We start from the raw sequence: 26333 nt of genomic DNA, 5'->3' as shown, positions 1-26333 counted from the left end.
AAGATGAAGTGGTGTCTTGATCTGAATCTTGTCCCATGACAAATCTAGGGACCCTCCCACGTAAGTCCTTATGTACCCTAAGGAAAGGGTTGGGACGATTCAGGGGTCACTCCCATGGGAAGCGCCCCCACCCTGCCACAATACCACTAATCCCTGTGACAGGATATCTATTGTTCTGCCTTCCCCTGCTCGAGCTTGGCTCAGTAGCAGGAGGGCAGAAACATGTTACTGGTCGGCAGCAGCCCTAGCTTGCTGTCTGGTGCTGGTACACTGGTACCGGGAGCACTGAGCGCCTCCCAGAGGAGGTTTACAATGCATGGTATCATACCTCCCATAACGTTTATGGGGAGGGGGTACGATTCCAACATGGTGTGGGGGTATGATTCCAACATGTTTGATACCAAACATGACAGGGTCAGTTACAGCAAGTTTTGAGATGGTCATCACATAATGACACATGACCACTTTATATGTTGCGACGGCTGATGCACTTACAACCCAGGAGAATGGACTCTGAAGGTTGTAGGGGTGCCCTGCTCATGCAGAGGCACCCGAGCACTTAGAACCGAGCACCCTGCTTTCAGGATTGAAAGGCCTACCTTAGGGATGATTTATAGTTTTTAAGTGCAGTGACCTCAGATATAGGGAAACCTATATCTGTCGTAAGTGGGGCTAGCACCAGCTTACACAGGCTGCAATGGCAGGCCTGGTGTCACAATTTGAGTGGTCTCTCATGGGTGGCATAACACATGCTTCAGCCCATGGGAGACCTCTGGTAAACCGATGCCCCGGGTACCATATACTGGGGCTTTATATGGGTACACCAGTAGCCAATCTCGGGGTACCTAAGTCCTTACCATAGCCAATTAAGGGGAGAAAGAACAGAGACTGGGGTCCTGATTAGTAGGGGGGGGGGGGGAGCAGGCAGGAAGAAGATGTTTTGTCCAATGTGATGAGGTGTGACCACCTTTGGCAAACAGGATGCCCGAGTTCTCAGAACCAGCTTGTCTGGCAGGAATGAAATGTAAGGAGGATTAACTGAAAGTGCCTGCAATTTGCTAAGCCTCCTGGCAGATGTCACCACAAGCAAGACAGTTTTGATTGTTAGGAGCGGAAGAGGTCAGCTGTGCATTGGCTCAAAAGGGACACATGAGGAAGGTGAAAATGTAATTCAGGTCCCATTGGGGATAATGAAGAATGTGGGAGGTAACATAGGCTGAAAACCTTGAAGGAATCTAGTCACAACTAGTGATTTAAACAGGGGAGGTTGGTCAGGCAGCCGTAGAAAGAGTAAATGGCAGAGAGATATCCTTTCACTGTGCCAAAAGCAAAGCCTAGCCAGACCAGGGATAGAATGAAAAGGAGAACTTTAGACAAGGGTGCAAACAGAGGATCAACTGATTAGATGCACACTAAGGCATAAGCTTGTCCCATTGGCAAGCATAAAGGTTTGGTAGAAGAATACCTAACTGCCAGAATGACATCATATACTTCAGGAAGGAGATCAAACACCCTTAACTGTCACTGCTCAATCTCTATGCATGAAGATAGAGAGTGGATAAGTTTGGGGGAGGGGGCAGGACTCCTCCCTACTGCTGTGACAGAAAATTCTCCCAAATGGGCAACTTGGCTGGTGGACAGATGCTCATGAATTCAGGATACAATACTCTCCGTGCCCAGTTTGTAGCCCCTAAGATGACTTGGGCCCATTCGGTCTTGATCTTCTTGAGAACTCTGGACAGGAGTTTTATCGGCGGGAAGGCACATAGGAGTCCTGAGCTTCATTCAAGACAAAATGCGTATCCAAGCAAGAGCAACCTTGGAAACTCCAATACGCAGAACTGCAGATATTGCACGATCTTGACTGTGGAGAACAGATCTAACCAAAGCTCTCCCGAGCGGAAAGGGCAGACCTCTGGCTTTGGGCCCCTAACAAGGCTGGATGAGACTGCTAGCCTTGGTAGCTGGCGTGGGGGGCGGGAATGGATGCGGCAGATACCCTAACCATAGCCACAGATGGGGCATTATATGGAATGCAGCTGTTCTGCCATCACAGAGAGCCCCAACGACCTGGCAGTGGTCCTACTATTTCTCCAAGGCCGAATATACTTAGTTTTTAAAGAGACTTAGACATCCTCCGGAAAACTAGTGTTCCTCAACCAGGCGTGATGTTGAAGCACCACGGAAGAAGCAGAGCCGCTGACCAGTGAGTCAGTCATATTCAACCCGCATCTATTATGAACTTTGCTGTGTCTCGCCCGTCAGCGATAGCTTGGGAAAGTATGGCCCAAGCCTCATCCTGAACCATGGGTAGCACGTGGGCAACCGCATCCCACACCATATGGGAATAATGGCCCAATAAGCACATGGTTTTCACAGACCGCAGTGCCAGGCTAGCAGGAGATAAAATTCTCTTACCGAAGGTATCCAGTCTCTTGGATTCCCTATCTGGGATTGATTTGGGAATTTGAGACCCAGGGTCTCAGGCTCTCAGGGGTAGGGTGATGGGAAAGGAAGGCTGGGTCACCGGAAGCAGGGTGATGGCCGCCAGCAATGGTCCTGTGCAATGCTTGGCTCAGGCCCCAAGCAGGACATCAGTGAGGGCTTTGTTAAAGAGTAGTAAGGGTTCTGATGGGAATACCACTAGCTGCAGAACTTCTGTAAAAACATTAATCTTCACTTGACCCGTCAGCAGCAGCTGTAAGTGCAAGACTTCAGCCGCCCTCTGGTCCACCATCATGAAAGAGGCCTCCTCCTCATAACCACTATGGGAGGAGAGAGGAGGCCAGTGTCTTGTGAGGTATCCAGACCACTGGCGTCAGCCAAGTCCTCATACCAGCTGTCATCGGCCATGGACTCTGCTAAGGGGTCAGTATAGGTATAGGGATACTCAGGCCCCCTTCATTTGTGTTCCTCAGTGAGCCCTTCCGTAAAATAGGGCTCTGTCTCCAATTCAGGCTGTGTGGTCCTGGTCGGTGCTGGAATTGATGTTGTGCAGCACTGTTCCGGCTCTGTATCGGATTCGGGAATCAGGATGAGTATGTCACCACCAATGGGTGTCAGCATCGCTGGGAATGGCTCAACTGGAATGGTCACCAGAGAAGGTTGCAAAGTCGAGGCCGGGCCAATCCGGATCCTCCAACTGATCCTATGGGGTCGACAGGCTCTAAAGGTGGAGAGGTGGAGCCCCAGTCGTAGATCCTCCTGAAACCTGTGTGACCCGAAGTTGCTCCAGAGGGGTTTGACAGCCCCGAAAGGGAGACTCATGGTTTCATAAAACTCTTGGAGTTGGGAGGGGGTCGCTCTGGCTCCAGGAAATTAGGGAAGGCGTGTAGCGGACCCAGTTTCAGATGCCAGCTGTACATGAACAACCTGATAGTGAGCTAGGGATTTGTTGTGATGTTCCCTCGCGTCGTCTGAACAATGGGAGTAATGCAGTGTAGCTGAAGAGCGCTTTGACTTCTTTGATTTCTTCTTATGGGATTTACCTGAAGAAGTACTAGAGAGCGACAGGAATCGATGCGAGCAATCACGGGAGCAGTCCTGAGACCTCTCATGCGAACAGGACCCAGAGTCTCATGGCGAGTGGTCAACAGCTTCAAGGCCCACTCACAGACGCCTTTTGGATCATAGTCTTGATCTATCCACACAACGTTGAGTCGTGGTCCCTCTCTATGTACTACTGACACACTAAGTGGGAGTCCGTCACTGACATCTGTCGATGATAGGCTCCACAAGGTTTTAACCTGGTGGGTTTCTTCGGGGACATCTCTAAAAAAAAAATCGAACAAGGGCACACTAGTCATCGACAACTGTGTTTAAAGAAGTCAGTCAAAAAGTGACTGAGGGTAGCTTGATCCTAATACATGCTGATTGCAAATAAAAGAATGAACTGAGGTAAAAAAACTGGAGTGGTTCTTATTTAGGCACTGTGCACGTCACTTCCAGCATGGAGAACCACAACAATGCCAGGCGGAGTTGACCACCGCCACCTACCGGTGCATAAGGCGACTGCTCAAAACCTTTCAGGACACAGTCTGACGCCTGGGGAATTAATGCCTTTGAAAGGAAATGTAGCCCAATAACATGTTACTTGAAAGAAGTGTACTAATAAATGCACTTTCACAGATTTATTTCTAAGGTGCAAAGTACAAGTTCCCTATTGTTATCATAGTACAGCTGAGATGGTTTGGAAAAACAATCCTCAAGGCCCGCAGATTCCATTAAACCACTTTACAGATTAAAACGACTGGAAGATACTTGCCAGGCACAGGTATTTGGTACTATGTCACTGCACAGATGTAACTGCTTATTCTCTGCATATATGAATAACTTTCTTTATACCTCCTAGTAGGAAGGTAGGATCCTTCTGCATGGTTGTTGGACTTGGCCCTTTTTGCAAGGTCATACCTGAACTTTTTGCCTTCCTCTTGTATTTTCTCTCACCTGTTTTTGTTGGTTTTATGACTCTGGGCACTTTACCACTGCTGATCAGTGCTAAAGTGCATATGCTCTCTATGGTAAATTGATGTATGGATTAGTGACTCCATGATTGGCTTGTTTGGTTTTCTTGTCAGGCCATAGTACAGTGCACTGCGTGCGCCCAGGGCTTGTAAATCAAATGCTGCTTGTGGGCTTGCATCCACTGGAGCAGCTTGTAAAGTGTGTCTCAGGTCAGCCACTGCAAAGCCTGTGTGCAGTCTAGTACTGCCATGTTAACTGGGCAAGTGCACCCACTTGCCAGTCCCTAAACCTTCCCTTTTATACATATTAGACACCCCTAAGGTAGGCCCACGGGCAGGGTGCATTGTAGGGAACTAGGTAGAAATTCGAGTTTAGTATGCCTGAACTCAGAATGATAAAATACATCTTTTAGTGAAGTTGATTTTAAAATTCTGTGTTTGAAAACACCACTTTTAGAAAGTAGGTATTTTCTTGCCTAACTATCCAAGCCTGCCTCTGCTAGGTTGTGTATTCCTTGTCTGGATTTTGAGTGACAGGGGCTGAGGGATTCCAGGAGACAGGGTGAGTCAGCACAGGGCAGAATAGAGAGATCTGCATGCAGATGGGAGGGAGGAGTTGCACCAGGGTCCTGAATAGGGCTGTGTCTTCCCTCCACAATGCTGGCTCCATCTCCTGTGGTGCGTCTGATGTCCCTGGCCTACACTGTGAAAGGAAATAAGGAGTCTTGTCAACAAAGTGCTCCAGGACTGACAAGAACTGGTTTGGACTAGGCAAAGGCCTCTCTGCCTTCAGAGTACAAAGGGAAAATGAGTATAAATATTGAGACCCAGACCCAAGAACTTTAGATCACTTCTGGGAATCAAGACAAACATTTGCTGAGGAGAAGAACCGGGAAACTGAAGGAGGAGACTACCCCCATGTTGCCTGTTGTTGGGGTGGGCCTGCAGTGGTTGCTTCATTGCCAAAGAAAGGAGAAAAAGGACTGGGTGTGCTGTCATCATCTTGAGGAAGATCTCAAAGGGCTTGAGATTGCCTCCTGCCTGAAGTCTCAGGGATACAAGACTTCACCCCTTCTGTTGGCCTGCATCTAGATCTGTGGTTTTAGCTGCTGCAGCAGGAGCTTGCAACACCGACGCCGGTGAGCGACGCCGTCATGCAGCCGTGACTGCTGCTCCGACTTGCACCGTAGACCCGCCGCCGTGCCACATCATCACTAGCGAGCGATGCCGTAACCTGCCCGAAGCCGTGAGCACTGCTCCGACTTGTGCCGTGGTCCTGACGCCTGCTGCTGGCCCGCATCGACTCCGAAGCTGACATAGACATTGCAGAGCCGATCCTCGACGTGGGTGACCAAGAATTCATCGACAGCATGACATCGTAAGGAACCGTGGTTTCGACGCCATCGTGTCGTCACCTCCCCGACGCAGTAAGAAACCGTCCTGTTACCTCCCCTGCGCTGCAGTACGGAACCGAGTCTACACCTCCCCTGGGGTCGTAAGGAACCGATGCTGCGTAGCGCCGACAAAGCCACACCTCCCCGACGCCGAGAGCTGTCTTTGTTTTTCATTGTTTTTCCAAGGCACTGTTCTTTGGGGGTCTGTTTGACTCTGGGCCCGACGCCACGCACCTCACAGTCGGCGCCGTACCTTGGGATTTCTCCTGTCACGACATCGTGATAACTCACGTTGGAGTTATCTGTTGCTAGAGATTGATTTTAAGCGAACAACGTATTTTTAAGCATATCTTGAGTACAGTATTGTGGATTTTCGTTGTTTGGTCTTGTGTTAAGTCTATATAAAATACTTATTTTTACAATACAACCTGTGTGGTGTCTATCTGTAGTTTTGTCACTGTATTACTGTATGTGTACATAAATGCGTTACACACTGCCTCTGAGATAAGCCTGCCTGCTCGTGCCAAGCTACCAAGGGGGTGAGCAGGGGTTATTTTAGGAGTGTAGCCCCTTACCCTGACTAGATGCAAGGGTCCCTATTTGGTCAAAAGTACCTACCTCTGCCAACTAGAGACCCCCAAATCTAACAATGGCTACCCCCACTTTTTGCCTGGTGTTACTGTGGTTTATGAGGAGTCTGACTGGGATCTTGCTAATCAGGACCCCAGTCTCTGTGCTTCTTCCCTAAATTGGACATGGTGAGTATCTAGGTACCCTTCAGATTGGCTACAGGTGTACCCTGATAAGTCCCTAGTATATGGTACTAAGGTACCCAGGGCATAGGTACACCAGGGGTCTCCCATATGCTGAAGCATGTATTATGCCACCCATGAGAGACCACTCAAATTGTGACTCCAGGCCTGACATTACAGCCTGTGTAAGCTGGTGCTAGCACCACGTACAACAGATATAAGTTTCCTTATATCTAATGTCATTTCACTTAAAACCAATAAGTCACCTCTAAGGCACGTCTTTCAACCCTGAAGGCAGGGTGCTCGGTTCTAAGTGTGGCAGTGCACCTGCATGAGCAGGACACCCCTACAACCTTCGAAGTCCATTCTCCCAGGCTGTAAGTGCATCAGCCAAGAACCTACATGGAGTGGCCATGCACCATCACGCGATGACCATCTCTAAACTAGCTGTAACAAACCCTGTCCTGTTTGGCATCATACAGTATGATTCCAAGCACTAAGGCCCTCAGTGCACCTGGTAGCATTCTTCTAGACCCGGACAGCAAACTATGGCTGCTGCCAATCAGAGACACAATTCTGCCCGCCTGCTGCTGAGCCAAGCTCGAGCAGGGAAAGGCAGGACAATAGGTTTCATGTCACAGGGAGGTGTGACCACCTCCCAGACAGGACTTAGTGTATTAGGACAGGGTGGAAGCACTTGCCTGCGCCACTCAGTCTGCTTGAAGGGCACATTTGGTGCCCTCCGCAGGGAGGGCACCAAATGTACTGCACTTCAAACCAGTTCAGGGAACCGTTGGCTACCACTCTGGTGTGAAACTATACAAAGGACATGGGAGTATTCTCCCTACTGTGCAGGGACCCCTGAATTGTCCTGACCCTTTCTTAAGGGAACTTAAGGGCTTACCTGTGGGTGGGCCCCTAGATTCGTTGTGGGACAAGATTCAGATCACATACCACTTCAACTTTGACTGTCTGTACTTCGCTTTGGGAACCGAGACGACAACAGAGAAAATTCCTGCTGCTCCTGGTCTCGTCGTTCTGCCTGTCTTCTGCAATGTCTGTGCCTGTGCTCCCTACAGGTTCTCCACCAGGCCTGTGGACATCCAAGACACCAGAAAGAATCTCCCTTGGAGTGAAGGAGTCACTCCACTGCATCTGCAGGCACCGCAACATAGCTGACCGGGCTGCTGATCCTGGGCTCCCACCAACTCTGAAAGGCTCATCAACACAGGTAGTGGTTCTGCAATTTCCTCTAGGCCTGCACTGTCTTCATACTGAGTTTGAGGCCAGTATCCCTCATCGCAACCAATGCAACTGAACCTCGGTGCACAGCACCAACTTGCCGTTGCCAAGGCTTGTTGGCTCTCCCCTCCAGAGATCTTCGGGCTCCGAAAAGCTCCAACCTCAAGCAACTCCTGCAGCCAAAGATCTTTGCCCTCACCTCTTCCTCTGCACCACGGGCCTGCTTCATTGGTGAGCTTCTCGAGGTTCTCTTGCGACTACTGTACCTTCAGCATGTGGGTCCTCTTAAGGGTCTTCTTTAACTTAATTGGGCTCCCCTGTTTGCTCATTGCCTGCTCTGACTTACCTGCTTGTGGTGAGTCACTTGCAGGTCCCGACACTGCACCTTTTTTGTCGACTACGTTTTTTGCTGCTGCCAAGGCTTGTTGGTGCCCCTACCAGACACTGACCCCTTGGCTCTGGACATCTGACGTGGGACAGCTCATAAGAGGCTCCTGGTTTTCCACAGCATCGCCTGGTCTGCACAGCTGCAACTTCAAGGGCACCGTCAACTCCACTGCATCTAGCGACAAAGGTGGGCATTCCTCTTCCATGCCTCCTGATCACTCCTGAGTGGCATAAACTCTGTCCCCTCTGCTTGCAGATTCTTCTCACCTTAAATACACCTGTGGCTTCCACCGGACACCTTCGTCTTCTTCTCCAGCAGTATCTTTCCTAAAGTCTTCCATTGTGGTCTACGTCGGTTTCTGACGTCACTTGACACCTATGCACTCGGTTTCCCTGATGTAGGTATCCTGGTTTCTGGGGTATCCACCTGTGGGGTGAATCTCCAACCTTCCATATTCCACTGGGTTTCTTCAGGGTCCGCTGGGAAGGGTCCTTCTTCTTTAAAACAGCAACAGCGAGTTAACCATTGACTTTTGTTGATCTCGCAGTCGTGTTCACACTCTGCACAAGGCCTCAGTGGTGTTCCTGGGTACTTACCTTGAGTGGTTCCTTGGGTCCCCAACACTTCTACGTCTTCTGGGTCCAGTCTCGACTTAAGTTGTGGTTCGCATCCCACTATTTTATTATATGGTTCGGTCTCCTCCTGGGGACCTTTGTGTGTTTGTGCTACTACAAAGTTCTATTTGCTACATATTGTGTGTATTGTGTCTGTATCTCCGGGAAGGTGATACTACAATGTTACTACAATGTGTTACTGAGTGTTGGTGAGAAAAAACCTATTTTTATACCTACACTGTGTGATTCTTTTTCACTTAACCTATACCATAAGATTAAGTACTGGTAAAACAAGCTGCTTTACACACCTTCTGGACTAACCCTGAAGGCTGATTCTCCACAGCTACCACTTAGAGAGCTTTCTAAGGTTGTCTAAGACCACTAAAATGACCATGAGGGTCGTCTGGATTAGTGCAGGGTGCTACAGTTACATAAGTGAGAACCATATACCAAGCCAGCCTCTCACACTCCTGCACATAAAAACAGATTGACATGAATATTTGCTGAAAGTAATGTGTTACTTATTACCACTGTGGAGGGAGGGGAGTGGCATAATGGCTCACTCTGGGCTTCTCTTCAGGCAAGTCAACCAACTCCCCTACACTCAACATTGGTAGTAAACAGCATTTAAAACAATGCCCATGTGTTTTTATATATTATATATATGCATAGGGTAGTGAAGGATTTCATCAAAAGCTCTGCAGTCAGTGTCTTTTTCTCTGTAGCCCATCTGATCATGTGTTTATCATGATAATACTGAGATTCGAACGTGTGATCTGCAAGCACCAGCAGAAGTCAGCAACAAGCATTTAACTATGGCGAAAAAATTTATTTACAGGACAATGTAGCTTTTTTTCTTATAAATGTTAATATGTTAAATATAGAATCTTAGATCAAGAAGCCCTATAGATTTGGCTGATCTGCAACCCCATACGGCTTCATCGACCATATCTTAGCCACTTTCCAAGGGTTAAATGCTAGATATATTTTTCCTCAAACAATGAACTGTACTAACCTTTCAATAAAAGTCTTATTCATGTCCAAGCTGTAAATCTTGAAGGTCCTCAAAGGAGTTTCCCGCAAAAGTACATCCCCTACAAGACCTGAAATATAAAGCGGTAGTTAGAATATAGAATCGTAGAGCAGCTCTTATGTGAAATCCACAGACAGGTATCCTTAACACTGATCAACCCTTATCCCTCTCAAACAACTGTCTGCACAGCTGGTAGTATCAGACTGTTTGAGAAATCCCAGCACCACTCTTGACAAAAGTGAGTAAGTGACCTAATTAGGAGTTTGACTGAGCAGCAACTTACCAGACTCGTGCTTCTGCTGCTCCATTTAGAACCACGGAAAGAGCTATGTTTACACTAAAACTCAGATCTGGTGGCCCATTCACCAAGGGCACATCAGGTCAAAATGATGGCATCCCGTTCTACTGCAGGCGGCGATAATTTATAATTTCTGCTCACCGTGTATGGCATTTGAGGCATGGCGGGGCGGGGCAGGAGAAAGGAACAAGCATTGGCATAGCCAATAGGTCCCGCCTTTGGGGCCGTATCAGTGTTTAACCATGCAACAGTTGATGTTGTTGCATCAAGGATATTATGTTGCATAACTAATAATTAGAAGGTCTCGAGGGCAATACCTATTGGCTAAGCCAATGCTTTTTTTGTTTAGCCTGCAGTTTATTTTCCTGTTGTGCATTTTAAATATTGTGCCATTGGTGGGGACTTCATGTTTACGCTGATGTTCCCCAGTAGAGCACCGCATTCCGCCGTGTTGTGATATGCTTTCTAGGAGTAGCCTCAGCAAGGTATCAGAAGATATGAGCGAGCGAGAGAGAGAGTGAGAGCGAGAGATGTTTTTTCATGGTAGAAGTGTGATTTTATTTCCTCTTTGTACACAGGTGGGTATGTGGAGTCACTTTTCAGAACGTGGGACATAATAGTTATTTACCTTCAATCAATCAATGTACTTGTAAAGCGCGCTACTTACCCGTGAGGGTCCCAAGGCGCTGAAGGGAGGGGGGAGTGTGCTGCTACAGCTCGAAGAGCCAGGTTTTGAAGAGTTTTCTGAAGGTGAGTAGGTCTTGGGTCTGCCGTATGTGGGTGAGGTGGTCGGTTATTTTCTTTCCCCCATAGAGGGTTGTCAGCATTCAATAAGCGTACAATCTGACTTTGGAACTGGACAGCATATGAATGACTTCCATGATGTTGCATCAAATTATATTAGGGTGTAGCGACTGGTTTATTCCCACTTTCTTCTCTGAATATACTACTAGTTCAGAGTTAGACAAGTTTCAGATCAGTGATTTAATAAATAGAAATTATGAGCACAGTAAATTCATTTGATTGCCCGTTTGGTGCGTGAGCATAACGGAACAGAGAAGAGAGAATTTTGTGCAAAGAAGGCCAACACAGATATCAAACTAATTTCACATTTTTGTCGTGTGTAAATAAGAAATAATGAAACAATGCAGGCTACCCTAAATTCACATTTAACCCCGCTCACAGAGAAATGGTGTCTTGGAGTCCGATGAAACCAAGAGGTTTTCACCCGAAACTTTCAACTGGCACCAAAAAATAGGAGCATTTAATTGACGCCATTCATTCAGACTGCTTGTGGAATAGATAATATAGATAGATAATATAGAACATGCTATTTACCCATAGCTGGAGGGAGTCTCACTCCTGGGCGGGGACCGTGGCCCCACGAGCAATTCTGTCTTCTCTGTTTCGTGCATTAGCAAAAAAAGATGGGTTAAGGCCCAGATCCCTGTACTGGGGTGAATATATGACATTGTTCTGCATTCTGTCCATCAATTGTTCTTTTTGCATTAGTCACCACGAGTGGGACAGGTATACCCAGACATGGGTCCCAGGCTCTCCATGCCACTGGAGTTAAGCTATCCTGGCTGATGAGGGCTGAAAGCCCGAAACCTGGTCCTAGGATGCTTGTTTCCAGTCCAGGGAGGACCTGGCCTGGCAGTTCAGGCGGTACTCTTCCCATTGGGCGCAGGATCAAGACTGCTTTGCATATGGCTGGATCCAAACTGGAATGGTATGGTGAGCAAAAAAACGATGGATTTAGGCCCAGATCTTTGTACTGGGGTGACTGTCTGACATTGTTCTGCATTCTGTCCATCATTTGTTCTTTTTGCTTGCATTTCATATCCACGCATTTAACTGTTGCATTTACCACGTGTGTTATTATTGCTTGCATATAGATATATATCGCTATATACATTTGAATGTGGTTCATTTGGCATCTGGGAATGCCTTTCTGTTACAGTGCATTGCATAAATAAAACCCCAAGCCTTATTCTAAAAAGAGAGTCTTTGCATTTTGTCAAATAAAACCCTTTTCTAGCTGTTGTGTTTTATATTTTGCTTCGCCGTGTTTGAGCCACCGTGTGGGAGATTCTGTATTATCTGAAAGGTGGAGCGATACACCTGTGGAGCGTGTCAAAGAGGGCAGGCTTTAGCTCCCATTACTGGAAAATGGTGGGAGTCCTTTAATCCAACCCATCAGCCAGGGTCCTCATAAATGGGACAATGTCGGAAGACTTCCCTGTAGAGAGGTGAACCCGACAAGGGTGTCCACTTTACCCTCTCCTCTTCACCCATGCAATTGAGACTCTGGCTTGTCTTATCCGGACATATAATCAGATACAGGGGTGGCGCTGGCAAGGCTCCTATGAGGACTGGCTTCCCTATATGCAGACGACGTCCTGCTCTATATGGTTAACCTGGCCCAGTCCAGACTGAGATGCCTTCAGATCCTTCACTCTTGCGAGAGAGCGTCTGACTTACGCCTCAACCCGGCCAAATCCACTGTGGGGCCCCTCCATACTTCAAGAGAATGTGTGGATTGGCAAACAACCATCACCCTAAGAAGGCTCTTGTTCAAATGCCTCGGTATCTGGGTAGCGCTTCTTCCGGAGCTGACTTGGTCACTCAATGTCAATCCACTCCTCAAACGTACAAAGGATGAGCTTTGCCGATGGCAAACATTTGCCCACTTAACCCCCTCGGTAGGGTTTCTCTCTTTAAAATGACGGCTCTGCCCCATCTCTTGTATGTTATTTAAAATCTTCCACTCCACCTTCCTCACAGTTGGTTCTGTGATTTGGATGGGGTGATCATGACTTTTTTTTGGGGAGGATCGAGACCCCATCTGGCTCTCAAGCACTACCAACGGGCCACATATGAAAGGGGTATGGGGATGACGAACCCCTTCCTATATTATTTGGCCACCCGCCTTCTCGTGATCCATGATTGGTTTAATGGTGATTGGTCGGATCCGGCTTATCGACTGGAACAGGAGAGTCTCGGGTTCTCTCAGGTCCAGGCCATGCTTTATCGGGCCACAATTCCTCACACTTTACCAGTAGTTACCCGCACGACTCTCCTCGCATGGCGTTTCGCGATGCGACACATTCACTAGGACAATAAAATCACAGTTCATGCACCTCTGTGGCACGGCACTTGGTTGCGGGAGGTCGGGACACTGATGGGCTTCCAGAAATGGGATCCGATAGGCATAACTTGCCTGGGAGACCTATGGAGGGGAGAGCATTTTTTCTCCTTTCGAGACCTGCCACAAACATGCAACTTACACTGCACTCACTTCTTCAAGTACCTCCAACTGCGACACGCCCTAGCCCTCCACATTCCTAGCCACACAGCAATCCCCGGATTTAGTTACGTACATGCTAGGTACACTCAGTTACATCTAGTTAGGGTCACATCATAGGAGTACGCATTCTACTGTCATGTATTTTTATACCTGCCTGTATTAATTGTTTCAGCACTATGGTAGAAATCTACCATCCTTTTACTCTGTTGGTGCTTATAATCATTTATATCTGTTTCTGTCAAATGGTTGCTTCAGCACACCTATTTTACACTAGAATGATGCTGGTTCAATAAATGCTTATTGAAAACATCCCCACAGTTTATTCTGTGTATCTCTCTGAGACAAAGTGAGCACAAGTGAATGACCGAAAAAGTATTGCACTGTTTCCACAATCCCTGATGGGACAGAGTTGTCATGTTCGATAGTTGCCAAGAGCTGTTCTCTCCTTGGTAAGAGGGGTTTCTAGTGGCACTGTGAGCTAGCTGGTATACAGGTGAACATACTCGGTGGGGGTTTCTGGAATAAGTCTGAACACCAATCCCATAGTCTATCTTGTCTTAACGCACAGATCCTATAAAGGTTTATAGGAACTACAAGACTTGACCCACCAACATTGGTTTGGTACTTATTTAACATCAAATCTGAGTAGCTCAGTCGTGCTATTCTCAGAGACTCCTACTCAGATTTCCCCAGAGACATCTGGAGTGGGAAGGGAACAATCCGCCACAGCCGAATAGGCATATCCTATGAATTGGCTGTATGTTTATCACGCTTGAAGGACAAATAGTTCTTATTGTGCATAAAACGTTATCTCAGTTTCCTTGAATCTTTTTCCGTCTTCAAAATAATGGCTGACGAGGACTTCAATGCGCCTGCACAACGTAGGGTTGCAGCAAGGGAGGAACAAGAATATTAAATAAACATTTCAGAAAATGTCAGAATTGCCCTTACTTTAAAACTAGCAGACTATGGAGTTACAGCTAGGTGAGGGACAGTCACATTTGTGATTGAGGCACAAGAATCATATAGAACAGAGGTATTCTATACATGGGTTAAATTCCCACAAGCAGATGCACAATCACATACATTTCATTTTTATATTGAAAAAGAAACACCAACTGAATACTGTCCTTATGAGGACACTGAAGTTCCGCTCACCTACCAGGAGCACATAAACTGGTTTAAAGGCGCCCTCCCACATACAAAACAAAAAGTGAGACTCGGTCTGCTGGGAAGAGATGGAGCGACTTAGCCGGTCCTAGCGGTCTACACACCACATCTAGACATTGACACAATGCCAGTAGCAGACTTATGTCCACTTCATAAAGAAATAATAAAACTTTACAGAAACATGACACAGTTTGTGATGAGAACGCTCAAATTTCAGCCAGAGAGGGCTACAGAAGCAGGACAAATTCAGGGATCTACAACTAAAATAACACCACAAACGCTACAGGCAGTTATGGGTAAAATGCCCACTAAACATGAGCAAATGCCATTCTGGATAGCTCAGACAATAACACAGCTAGAGGCAGTATTTTCACACACAAGCCCTCAAGAAAAACACAAAATGCTAAATGCTATTCTTCGAAGAAAATGGAACAAAATCACTAACGACCAGCTCTTCACGTCGCTTCAACAAAACCCCCCTGCCAATTCATCGGACCCAAACCAAGCAGCCACCAACCTCACACAATGGATCACCCACAGCGCAGACGAACTAGCACCCTTGAAAAACCATCTAATCAAGCAAGGTAACAAAAAAGCCCCCTGGTTCAACGATGACCTTAAGAAATCCAAGAAGTTCTGTCGGACTCTCGAGAAAACCTGGAGAAAAAACCCTACCACTGACAACCTAGCCACCTTCAAGAACGCCACCCGCAAACACCACCAACTGATCCGATCCACCAAGAAATCAGCATTCAAGGATCGACTTGACAACAATGCCCAAAACAGCAAGGAACTATTCAACATCGTCAAAGAATTCACTAACCCTTCCGCAGGCACTAACGACATCACCCCCTCCCAAGACCTCTGCGACTCTCTATCATCATTCTTGCACAACAAAATCGCCGAAATACATAACAGCTTTCAAAACCAATCCGAAGATCAGCCCACTCCACCCACCTCTGAACCAAAACCCCCCTCTAACAACCTTTACGCCTGGAACCCAATCACCACTGAAGACACCATCCGCCTGATGAATTCCATCCACTCAGGATCGCCAACCGACCCATGTCCCCACCACATCTTCAACAAAGCAAACTCCATCATCGCACCCCATCTCCGAGACGTCATCAACTGCTCCCTCTACTCCGCCACCTTCCCGGAAAACTGGAAACATGCCGAACTCAGCGCCCTTTTGAAGAAACCCACGGCTAACCCAACCGAACTTAAGAACTACCGCCCCATCTCGCTCCTCCCATTCCCCGCCAAAGTCATCGAGAAAGCCGTCAACGGTCAGCTCGCCGCCTTCCACGATTCTAACAAATCCCTCGACTCCTCTCAATCCGGCTTCCGAGCCAAACACAGCACCGAAACCGCCCTCATCGCAGCAACAGATGACATCCGAACACTACTGGACAACGGATAAACAGTTGCTCTCATCTTACTTGACCTCTCCGCAGCCTTCGACACAGTCTGTCACAGCACCCTCATACAACGCCTCAGCAACATCGGAGTACAAGGAAAGGCATTGGACTGGATCATATCGTTCCTCATCGGAAGAACCCAGAGAGTCCGCCTCCCCCCTTTCAAATCAGAGGCCACCGAAGTCATCTGCGGCGTACCACAAGGTTCATCACTCAGTCCCACCCTCTTCAATGTATACATGAGTCCTCTCGCCAACACAACCTCAACATCATCTCCTACGCAGACGACACCCAGCTGATCCTCTCCCTAACCAAAGACCCAATCACCGCCAAAACCAACTTACACGAAGGAATGAAAGAAGTAGCCGAGTGGATGAAGAACAGGCGTTTAAAACTAAACTCGGACAAAACAGAAGTCCTCATCTTAGGGCCAACCCCCTCTGCCTGGGACGACTCATGGTGGCCACCGGCCCTCGGAACCGCACCCATACCTACAGACCACGCACGTAACCTGGGCTTCATCCTGGACTCCTCCCTCTCGATGACCAGACAAGTCAACGCCGTCTCATCATCTTGCTTCAACATCCTACGAATGCTCAAAAAAATCTTCCGTTGGATCCCCACCGAAACAAGAAAGACGGTCACCCACACACTGGTCACAAGCCGATTGGATTACGGCAACACCCTCTACGCCGGAACCATAGCCAAACTACAGAAAAAACTCCAACGCATCCAAAACGCCTCAGCCAGACTCATATTCGACATCCCTCGGCATGCTCACATTTGTGGCCACCTGAAAGACCTTCATTGGCTCCCTGTCAACAAGAGAATAACGTTCCGTCTCCTCACCCACGCACACAAAGCCCTCTACGACCTAGGACCCGAATGCCTCAACACGCGTCTATCCTTCTACACCCCCTCCCGCCAACTACGATCGACCAATCAAGCCCTCGCCGCAATTCCGCGCATCCACAGATCCACCATGGGAGGAAGATCCTTCTCCTACTTAGCGGCCAAAAACTGGAATTCTCTCCCCACTCACCTCCGCCTCACTCAGAACCACCTCTCCTTCAGAAAGCAACTAAAAACCTGGATATTCGATAAGTAAATCACCCCCATCCCTCAAGCGCCTTGAGACCCTCTGGGTGAGTAGTGCGCTATACAAATTTTGGAACTTGAACTTGAACAATCTGCTTGCCAATGGGGACAGCTCCCCAGATAGAGGATTATACCACATGGGGTACAGTTTTCGCTGCCATTTATACCATAACTCATGGTATCCCTTCATTAGCAGTAATACCAAATGTATTATGACAAATACAGAATGAGTATGGAGCAGAACCTGTTCTGAACTTAGATATGAAATTATTAGTAATTTTGCCCAGGTATCAGCTATTATATTAGCAAACAAAAAAGGGGATGCAGCAGCAGCATCAGCAATACTAACGCCGTAGGGACACTCCTTTACAACAGGAACATGAATTACCTAAAATTATCGAAGGAACCTATGCAGAATTAGGTAGAGATAGTTTGGGAGCCAGAGCAACAAAACCTCAACTCATGGGTGTTCCTGAGAAACAGAACACCAAGCAAGCACCTGATTCTTCCAAGAAGAAATGGGATAATTACAATAAAAACCAAAAGAATAGAGAAAATAGATCACAATCCAGGAGTGGATCTCCTCAACAGGAGCACTCCGAAAGGAGGTACAACCTTAGGAATCGTGATAACATTAAAAAACCTAACAGGTATCAGGATACTGATACACGTTCCTCTTGTTCCTTTCGGGGTTCATCAAAAACTCACTGAGAGGGAAGGACGGTCAGAGCACAGACAAGAAGAGCATACAAAGTCCAGAGACACGCAACGCGCTTCAGACTATACTTCCAAAAAAGAAAAAAAGAACAAATCTAAACCTCAAATTAAAAGGAATAAAGTAGCAGGTCTTAAAGTTAGACATGCTCTGACGATGCTAGACAGCGCAGCAGAAGTAATAATAGCTCGCCAGAACCTGATGGAATTTCTGGTGACAGTGGAGTTGAATAAGCATATCATGGTGGAAACACCTGATACGAAGGTAAGTGTCCCACAAAGGTTACATTAAATAACACTCCAAATGGAGGGGGACAAACCCAGACAAATTAAAGGTCTCCTTTGGGAGAACCTGACTTACGCCTATGACATCTTTTTAGCTGATAAAGATTGGCCGTCAGAAATTGTTATGGATTGCCCAAATGGAGAAACAGTAATTTTACTGGCTTCTTCTGACCTCGTTCCAATATACTTAAAACATACTTACGCGCAGGAGTGGGCGGCAGCACTTGCTCCAGCATTATATTGCAACCATGTTGGGTGGGATGCTCAGTTACCTCACTATGTTATCCCAGTAAAAATTACTCCTACTCCGGAGAGGCAGTACCCAATAAAACAAGAAGCGAAAAAACAGGTCAAGGAGATCTTAGATCAACTTGAATACCAGGGTGTTATTGAAACTTGCACCTCCTCCATGAATAATACTTTGTTTCCCGTAATGAAACCCGACAATTCATACCGTCTAGTTTTAGACTACAGACATCTAAACACATGCATTAAAACATTTGTAGCACAGAATGCACACAATATGCATTAATGAATAACATTGTGCGGAAAAAATACAAAACAACATTATATATCTCAAATGGATTTTTCTGCCAAAATATAGTGCCCGAGAGCAGGTATTTGACAGCATTCTCAGCGCTCGGTTCTCAGCGTCAATTTTGTCGACTCCCCTAAGGGTATAAGAATAGCCCTGGGTTGTTCTCCGCTAGGGTAACAGAGTTACTTCAGAATTTGGATGAAGAGCCATTGTCCTATGTAGATGATATTTATATGATGGATGATGAATTGAAGAATCACTTGATCAGAGTGAGCAACATCATTTTGGAGTACGCCTCTGATGGCTACAAATGTAACTTTAAAAATCAAAAAAAGCCCACCTCGATGTCCTATTTTTGGGATATGAGCTTTCAAGTGAAGGAAAAAACGTGGTAGCTAACTTTTTAGAAAAGTGTGCGCTGCTCCAACCTTTGAAAAGCTTACAATTCATATTGCGATTCCTAAATTTTGGCAGAACATACACTTTAGATGACGCAGAAAAAGTAAAACCTTTCTATGACCTAATAAGACTTGATTTCTCAGTTAGGTATTGGACACAGAAACACACAGATTTTCTTTGTTCCCTACAAGCTGACATGATAGCATCCAAACACTTACACACATGTGTAAACACCACAAATTTGGTGATCTGCGTTATAGCGGGTCAATCTGGGTACACTTATGTAAGCTTCAATGAAGGCGAAACAGTACCCATAGCATACAAATCACACTTGTACACAAACGCAGAAACACATTTTGCTTCAACAGAAAAAATTCTGACAGAAGTACAGACCACAGTAGTGAGAGAAAGAGCACTGGCTCAGGGGAAACAAATAATTGTTGTAAGTTCAGCACCGGCCTTAGAGGCTGTTACAAAAGCAAGCATTCCAAATGCTAAAGGTTTACATCCAAGATGGATACAATGGGCTAATTCTCTCACTGCAACATATGTAGATTACAAATTTGACTCTACACTTAAAACATAAGCATTTCTGCAATATGTCAGCAGATGAAGGGTTCCACTGTGGCATGTCCAGCGCTGACACAATTACTTCTATCAGACAGCCCACTTGCTTGTGTCTATTTGGATCACTGCGGCCCCCTACAATCAGATGGGGCTTACAAGTATATTTTGGTGGCAGTAGATTCATGCTCCAGAATCCTGTGGGTTTGGTCTCAGCGCTCGGCTGATACTCAAATTGTTATAAAAGATTTGTGAGTCTTTATACGGAAATACGCAGTTGGCACATTACATTCTGACCGCGGCCGCGCGTTTAGCTCTAGGGCTTACAAGGAAGCCATGGGAAGTTTGGGTGTTGCATTGCGGTACTCCTCTCCGTACCATCCCGAGGGAAATTCAGTCGTGGAGAGGAAAAACCAAGACTTAAAGCAATCTTTCACAGCAAGAGTATTAGGTTCGGGTGGTAGTTGTGTCAATCACTTATACAGGGTCCAAAGAGCCCTTAACAATGTGCCAAATAGTTCCCTAGGAGGTGTCACTACTTACGAGGTCCTATTTGGGATGAGAATGTGGGTACCGGATCTCGATTGTGAAAGCACAGTGGTGGATGGAAAACCATTTGACATCAATAAACGTTTGGCTGTTTTACAGGATCTCCATGAATTCGGGCATAACAAAGCAACATGCAAGTAAAGAGCACCGCACCGGGGAAGTCAAATCAGTCACGGCAAGACCTGCCTGGATCCCAAAAGTCTGGGATCTGGTCAGAGAAAAGATTGTGGACAAGAAAGAATATGGGCCATCATACAGAAAGCATGTACCTGTCCTGGCTGTCAAAGTAACTAGAACAGTACTTCTTCCACCTCTTGCCGACACAAAAAAAAAAAGAGATTTGCCTCATTCGATCGGATCAAACCACACTACGCGGCCAATTCTTAATAATAGGCCTTGTGGGCTATTAAGTAGCCGACGCTCTCCTCTCGCTACCATACAGGAAGTACAGACACAAAGACTCATAACATTTGAAGAGTTGCCAATACAAAGTAATGGAATATCCAACAATGAAATGGAACTGATTCCTCTTAAAACAGAACTTCAAAACACAAATGAAAGACAAATATCAATTTAGCCTACCACTGATGTCTACATCAATATGCCTCTACAAGAGATGTATGCCAGTTCAACAAAACCTGCTGAGCTACCAAAAATTAAAATAGATCGAATTGCATCTGGTTACTTCATCGATTTTGATACCTTCTCTCTGGATCCCAGTGAACCTGAAACAACGCTAGCTCTAGTTTCCCGTAAGCAACAAAAGTGTGACTTCTAAATTTTTGGGAAAAAGACGTACCTAGCATCACCATGGCTACAGCTCTGGATACTAACTGGAATATTTTTTTTTCTATTCTGGATTGGCCTAGTGACTGTCTTTTGCTTACTCATGAATGGAAACCTTGTCCCAGAACACTCTACAGTTTCAAACGTGACTTGGTCCTGAAACCTCATACATCATCTCATCGTTAACAAAGAGACCTGTCCTTCAAGAAAATTACAGTTGTTCCAATTCCTGATGGTAAAGTTTGGGACAAGGTTGAGTATGATGTATTCGGTCCCACTGAACTTTTAAAAATACCTCATGTATTTAAAGTTTCTCATTACCTTCAGTAAATTTTCTGATGATTGGGATTTTGAAAATAATATGTTGTCTGATTTAAAACAATCCTCTGCATTTTCAAGCATTGAAATGTTAGAAGACGCATCAGACAATAACACTATGTACTGTTACCAACATTATGGTCATCACTTTTTAAGCAACTCTAGTATCACACAAAATGTTTTAACATACCACCAATGGGAACACTGCTCAAAACCGCCAAAAGGTAGTTCATAAACGTTTGCACAGAAATGTTCTTATTTTTCAGGGTTTAACACTTCCAACCCGACCTGATATTACTATAAGGTTGGATCTACAGCTGCACAGAAAAATATGCTAACTAACACCAAACAGATTTATTCTGCATCCTTTATTTCTCAACTGTCTGAACAGAGGTTCGACTTACGGAAGTACACTATAGACATAAAATCAGTCTGGGGTTCAAAGGAATGGCAAGTCTAGGAAACAGAAGCACTATTTAGAGCATGCCTCATTCCACAGCAGATAATATTTCTGAATGACACTGCGCAACAGACTTCCTGTCTTGGACTAGCCAAGAAAAAGGATTTGAACACACCTCGGATTCCCACACCATCACACATTGAGGGGTGGCAAAGTTTTATATCACATGGCAGGGATACAATAGATGACACCATAGTGTACAATTCATCAGACCCCAATTGGAAGGGATGGTTAGTTTGGTCCACAGACACAAACAGATGTCAAACAAGATTCAGGGGTACCACCAAAGGGTTTAGTATCCATAGGCTGGACCAACGGTTTGTAAAAAGAGAACATCCGGGGTGGTGATATCATACAGTGTTGGGAAGTTATGCCTCGATTGGCTAAAAACCTTGACACTGTCCCAGGTGAAACAGCACTTATCCTTACTCTCAGATGAGGTGGATTTAAGGGATTTTTATTAGGTCCACGAAAGCCACATCAGACACGTTTCTAATGCGCTGTTTATAATGTAATCTAGAAAATCTCTCAACAAGAAGCAGCGGAGAGACTCGTGTAATTGATAGAATTGACCTAGAAAAGGCGTTAACTGTAGTCGACAATGGTATGACTACATTAACATCCAGGATTCATTCACTGGGCAACATTGTATCTGCTGCTATAGATATACTAGAACAGGATTTGTCCATGCAACAGCGCAGACAATCTCAGCTACGTTCTATTGTGTTGTTAAGCTGGGCACTATAATCATTGTGATCCGGATATGTGCCATGGCGATTTATTAAAAGTATGTTCCAATTTTCTGTGTATTATCTAACTAAGAAGCAGACACAAATGGCGCACGGGAGAGCAAAATATACAATGTTGCGTATTGAAAAACTGGACCAATTACCTTTAACTGTGGCAGAGTCACAATCCACAGAATGGTTAATCCATGGCCATAACATTACCGGGTACAACATTCCAGTTTCAGTATTGCCTACACCAACAACAGGCAGGCAGCTATGAAGCGATGGGTAGTAAATTCAACAAGGAATCTTTGGAATTACGATACAGATTTTGAAGCAGGAGTGGGGATATGAAGTTTTCTAAGCGGTACAAACTGCGAGAACTCTTTGAGTGGATCTCTCATATGCCAAGACATCATGCTTCACAGGCCTGTAATGGTTCAGTTGCAAACTTATCCTGTCATTTGAAAGGGTCCACAGCTGCCGTGATTAATCCGATATTCAGGTTGCTCTCGAATGGGAGTTACTTGATGCTGATTGATTAAGGTTGTTGTGGGATGCTTCCGGGCATTGCATATCTTGTCACTGTAGACTCTTGGGTTTGTTTGGACGCACCGGGGAGCAGGACCACGCCCCCAAGCACCTTCATGGCATCAAGCTGCCAAAGCAACGCGCCAGGAAGCACTCTTAACCTCCACAGGGCTGCCGCGCTGTGAGAGCCCGTGTTTGTTTTGCCGCACCAGGGAGCAGGACCACAGCCCCCTCGCACCTTCGCAGCATTATGCCGCCAACGCGACGTACCAGGAGGCAGAAGATTTTGCAGTGGCTCTGCTGTCTTTGAACCTCTGCAGTGCAGAATAGGCTTTCTTTTCAAACAGCTTGGAACCATCAAACGGCAGATCGAGGAGAGTAGCCTGCACATCTGGCGAAAATCCCAAAGACCTGAGCCAACCTTGCCTCCTGGTGGCAATGGAGGTACCCATCACCCTGGCCACCAAATCAGCAGTATCCAGACCAGATTGGATAACCTGGCAAGCTGCAACCTGTGTATCCACCAGAACCTCCAAAAAATAGCCACAATCACAGTCCGGCAATTTGGGAGATACTGCTGGTCCGAATCCATTAGGGCGTGAATATATCTCCCCAACAAGCACGTAGCATTGGTAGATTTCAACACCATACTGGAGGAAGAAAAGACCTTCTTAGCAGACTGTTCCAATCTTTTAGAGTTTCTGTCTGCAGGAGCCTGAGGAAATGATCCTGTTGACTGTTTAGAACAGGAAGCCTGCACAACTAAACTTTCGGAGGTAGGATGCGCGGAAAGAAAAGCAGACTCACCAGGAGCAGGCCAGTACCTCCTTGCCACCGACCTTGAAACGGCAGGAGCAGAAAGGAGTTTCCGCCACACCTCAAAAGTAGGCTCAGTCAAAGCCTCATTAAACGGCAAAAGAGGCTCAATCACAGAAGGTGGGGAATGCAAAACCTCTGTAAGAGTATCCGGCCTGAACTCAGCTGTGGGTATATGAAGGTCTAAAAGTTCAGGAACCTTTCTGATCACAGCGTGATAAGGCGCCACATCATGAGAAGGAGAAGCCGTTGGAAAAGAAAGCTCCCACTCTGGGGAGGTGTCCAGACCACTAGCCTCTTGAGTGCCCTCAAACTTATCAAGGCAGGGTAGCGGTCCAGTTCTGGCCGCCTCCCACCCTCCTCATGTATATAAACAACTGGACTTCCCGTCCGCGCCGCGGGCGGGCGCGCCTAAGGCAAGCCCGTCTGCGCCCGTCCGCGCCTGGCCCGTGCCTAGTGCCGGTCCCCCTGCCCGTCGTTTAGGGGCTCCTAGCGTAACTTGGTCCAAAACAGCATTATTACAACTGCGCCCGAGGGTGTGTACTCTGACTCCCTTATGCTGCCCTAGCCATTTAGAGGATTCCTCGTTTGAATGCCCGCTATGTGCATTTAGATTGCTACCAGCTAGAAAACGTGTTTTTCAATATGGTTATATAAGTAAGCGGCATACTCAAGCGCCAACGCTTAAAATTGCGTTGCTTAACTGTCGTTCGCTGCCACGCCATGCTGGTGAGATCTGGTCATCCCTTACTTCGGACGCTTGGGATGTACTGTTTCTCACTGAGACGTGGTTGAAGGATTCCTCGAACCCTGATATTCTTTTGGCCACGCCTCCTGACTACCTTTTCAAAGGTTGTCATCGTGAAGGTGGCCAAATGGGTGGGGGTATTGCTATCATAGCCAAGGCCCATCTCAAATTGATGACTACTAAACTCAGAAACATTGGAAAAATTGAAGCCATGCACTTTACTTTGGCAGATTCCGCGGCCGTCATTCTAGCCGGGATCCTGGTATATAATCCACCTACTGCCTCGTCTGGTTCTCTTATGTCGCTTGTACATTTGATTGCAGACCTGTCCCTTAAACATTCGAACTTTATTGTGCTTGGTGATTTTAATTTACACGTGGATGATCCACTATGTTCTCCTGCCACCCAGTTTTTGGATACTTTGAAGGGTCTAAATTTATCTCAACTAGTTCAGGACCCAAGCACTAGTCACCTCCCGTATTGATTACGGTAATGTGCTCCTTCTAGGGACAACTGAAAAGAACAAGAAAAAGCTTCAAGTCCTACAAAATACGGCAGCACGGCTAGTCCTTAAGCTACCCAAAAGAGCTCCTTCTAAATCCGCCTTGGATGCTCTTCATTGGCTCCCCATAAAAAAAAGAATCCTCTTCAAAGCACTGCTCATATGCTACAGGATTAACTCCATGATAGCCCCTGAATATCTCAAAGATTTAGCCATTCCCTATGAGCCAAATAGAGCACTTCGCTCAATGGGAAAGGGTCTCCTTAAAATTCCTCGCATAAAGAAGGCCAGGATGGGAGGTCGCTCCTTCCGCGTACTGGCGGCTAAAAACTGGAATGCTCTTCCCACGTACATCAGACAAGCTGAAACAGAAACCATTTTTAGAAAAATCTTAAAAACCTACCTGTACACCTTATAAGTTTGGCCTCTGCGTCCAGCTACTCTCTCCACAGCGCGGGGACACGCCGGGAAGGCGTCACCAGGCGCTTTATAAACTCATTTATTATTATTATTATAAAGCAGGCCATACTCTGCATTTAATTTTTTCAAGGCACCTGGACATCATGCTTCACCCACCTCTCCCGCTTACCTGGTCGGACCACTACCTCTTGCCTTTTGATCTTACCCTTACTTTGGCGCCCTTACCTATCGCACTCAATAAGGAGTACGGGAGAAAATGGCACAAAGTTACCTGTGCTACTCTGAGTCCTCTTCTGCTCTATGGCGATGAACCCTTGTCCTGTAACACTGTTGATGAAAGGGTGTCTAAGCTTAATGCAACCTTGCTGAGCGCCATAGATGCTATCGCGCCCCTCCAATCTATCACGTCTGCTAGATCTCGTCCTTCATCACCCTGGTTCTCATCGACTCTTAGGGAGGAGAAGAGCCGTTGTAAAAAACTTGAACGTCTATGGCGTAAAAACTATGATTCAGAGGCCAAATCTATTTACAAAGCCGCTTTGAGAAAATTTCTTTCTTTAAAACGGTCGACAATGAGAGACTTTTTCTCTCTCCAAATTGAGAAATCTAGGAATTCCTCCAAATCCCTTTTTAAAATTGTAAAGGCTTTTTCGCATCCTGCTGCCTTATCTTCCCAGATCCTGGCTAGCCAGGTACTATGTAATGGTCTCTCTGAATACTTTCAGGAGAAGATCGTGACCATCAGGTCTTCCTTCCCCGCAGAGGGAATTTCACCAGCCCCTAGTGAGATAG

At 46.3% G+C, this 26333-nt stretch overlaps 1 protein-coding gene across 1 annotated transcript in view; it reads right to left on the bottom strand.

Moving 5' to 3' along the window:
• The window catches only part of GLB1L2 (galactosidase beta 1 like 2), a 949835-nt gene that overhangs the window by 173377 nt on the left and 750125 nt on the right, over positions 1–26333 (bottom strand). The window contains exon 16 of the mRNA XM_078681819.1: positions 9869–9956. Coding sequence (XP_078537945.1) covers positions 9869–9956 — 88 coding nt within the window. The remainder of the gene's footprint in view (positions 1–9868; positions 9957–26333) is intronic.

The sequence above is a fragment of the Lissotriton helveticus genome, chromosome 3_1 (genome assembly GCF_964261635.1).
Source record: "Lissotriton helveticus chromosome 3_1, aLisHel1.1, whole genome shotgun sequence".
NCBI lineage: Eukaryota > Metazoa > Chordata > Amphibia > Caudata > Salamandridae > Lissotriton > Lissotriton helveticus.
The sequence above is the reverse complement of the archived record's forward strand: the minus strand, read 5'-3'. Positions and strand labels throughout refer to the sequence as shown.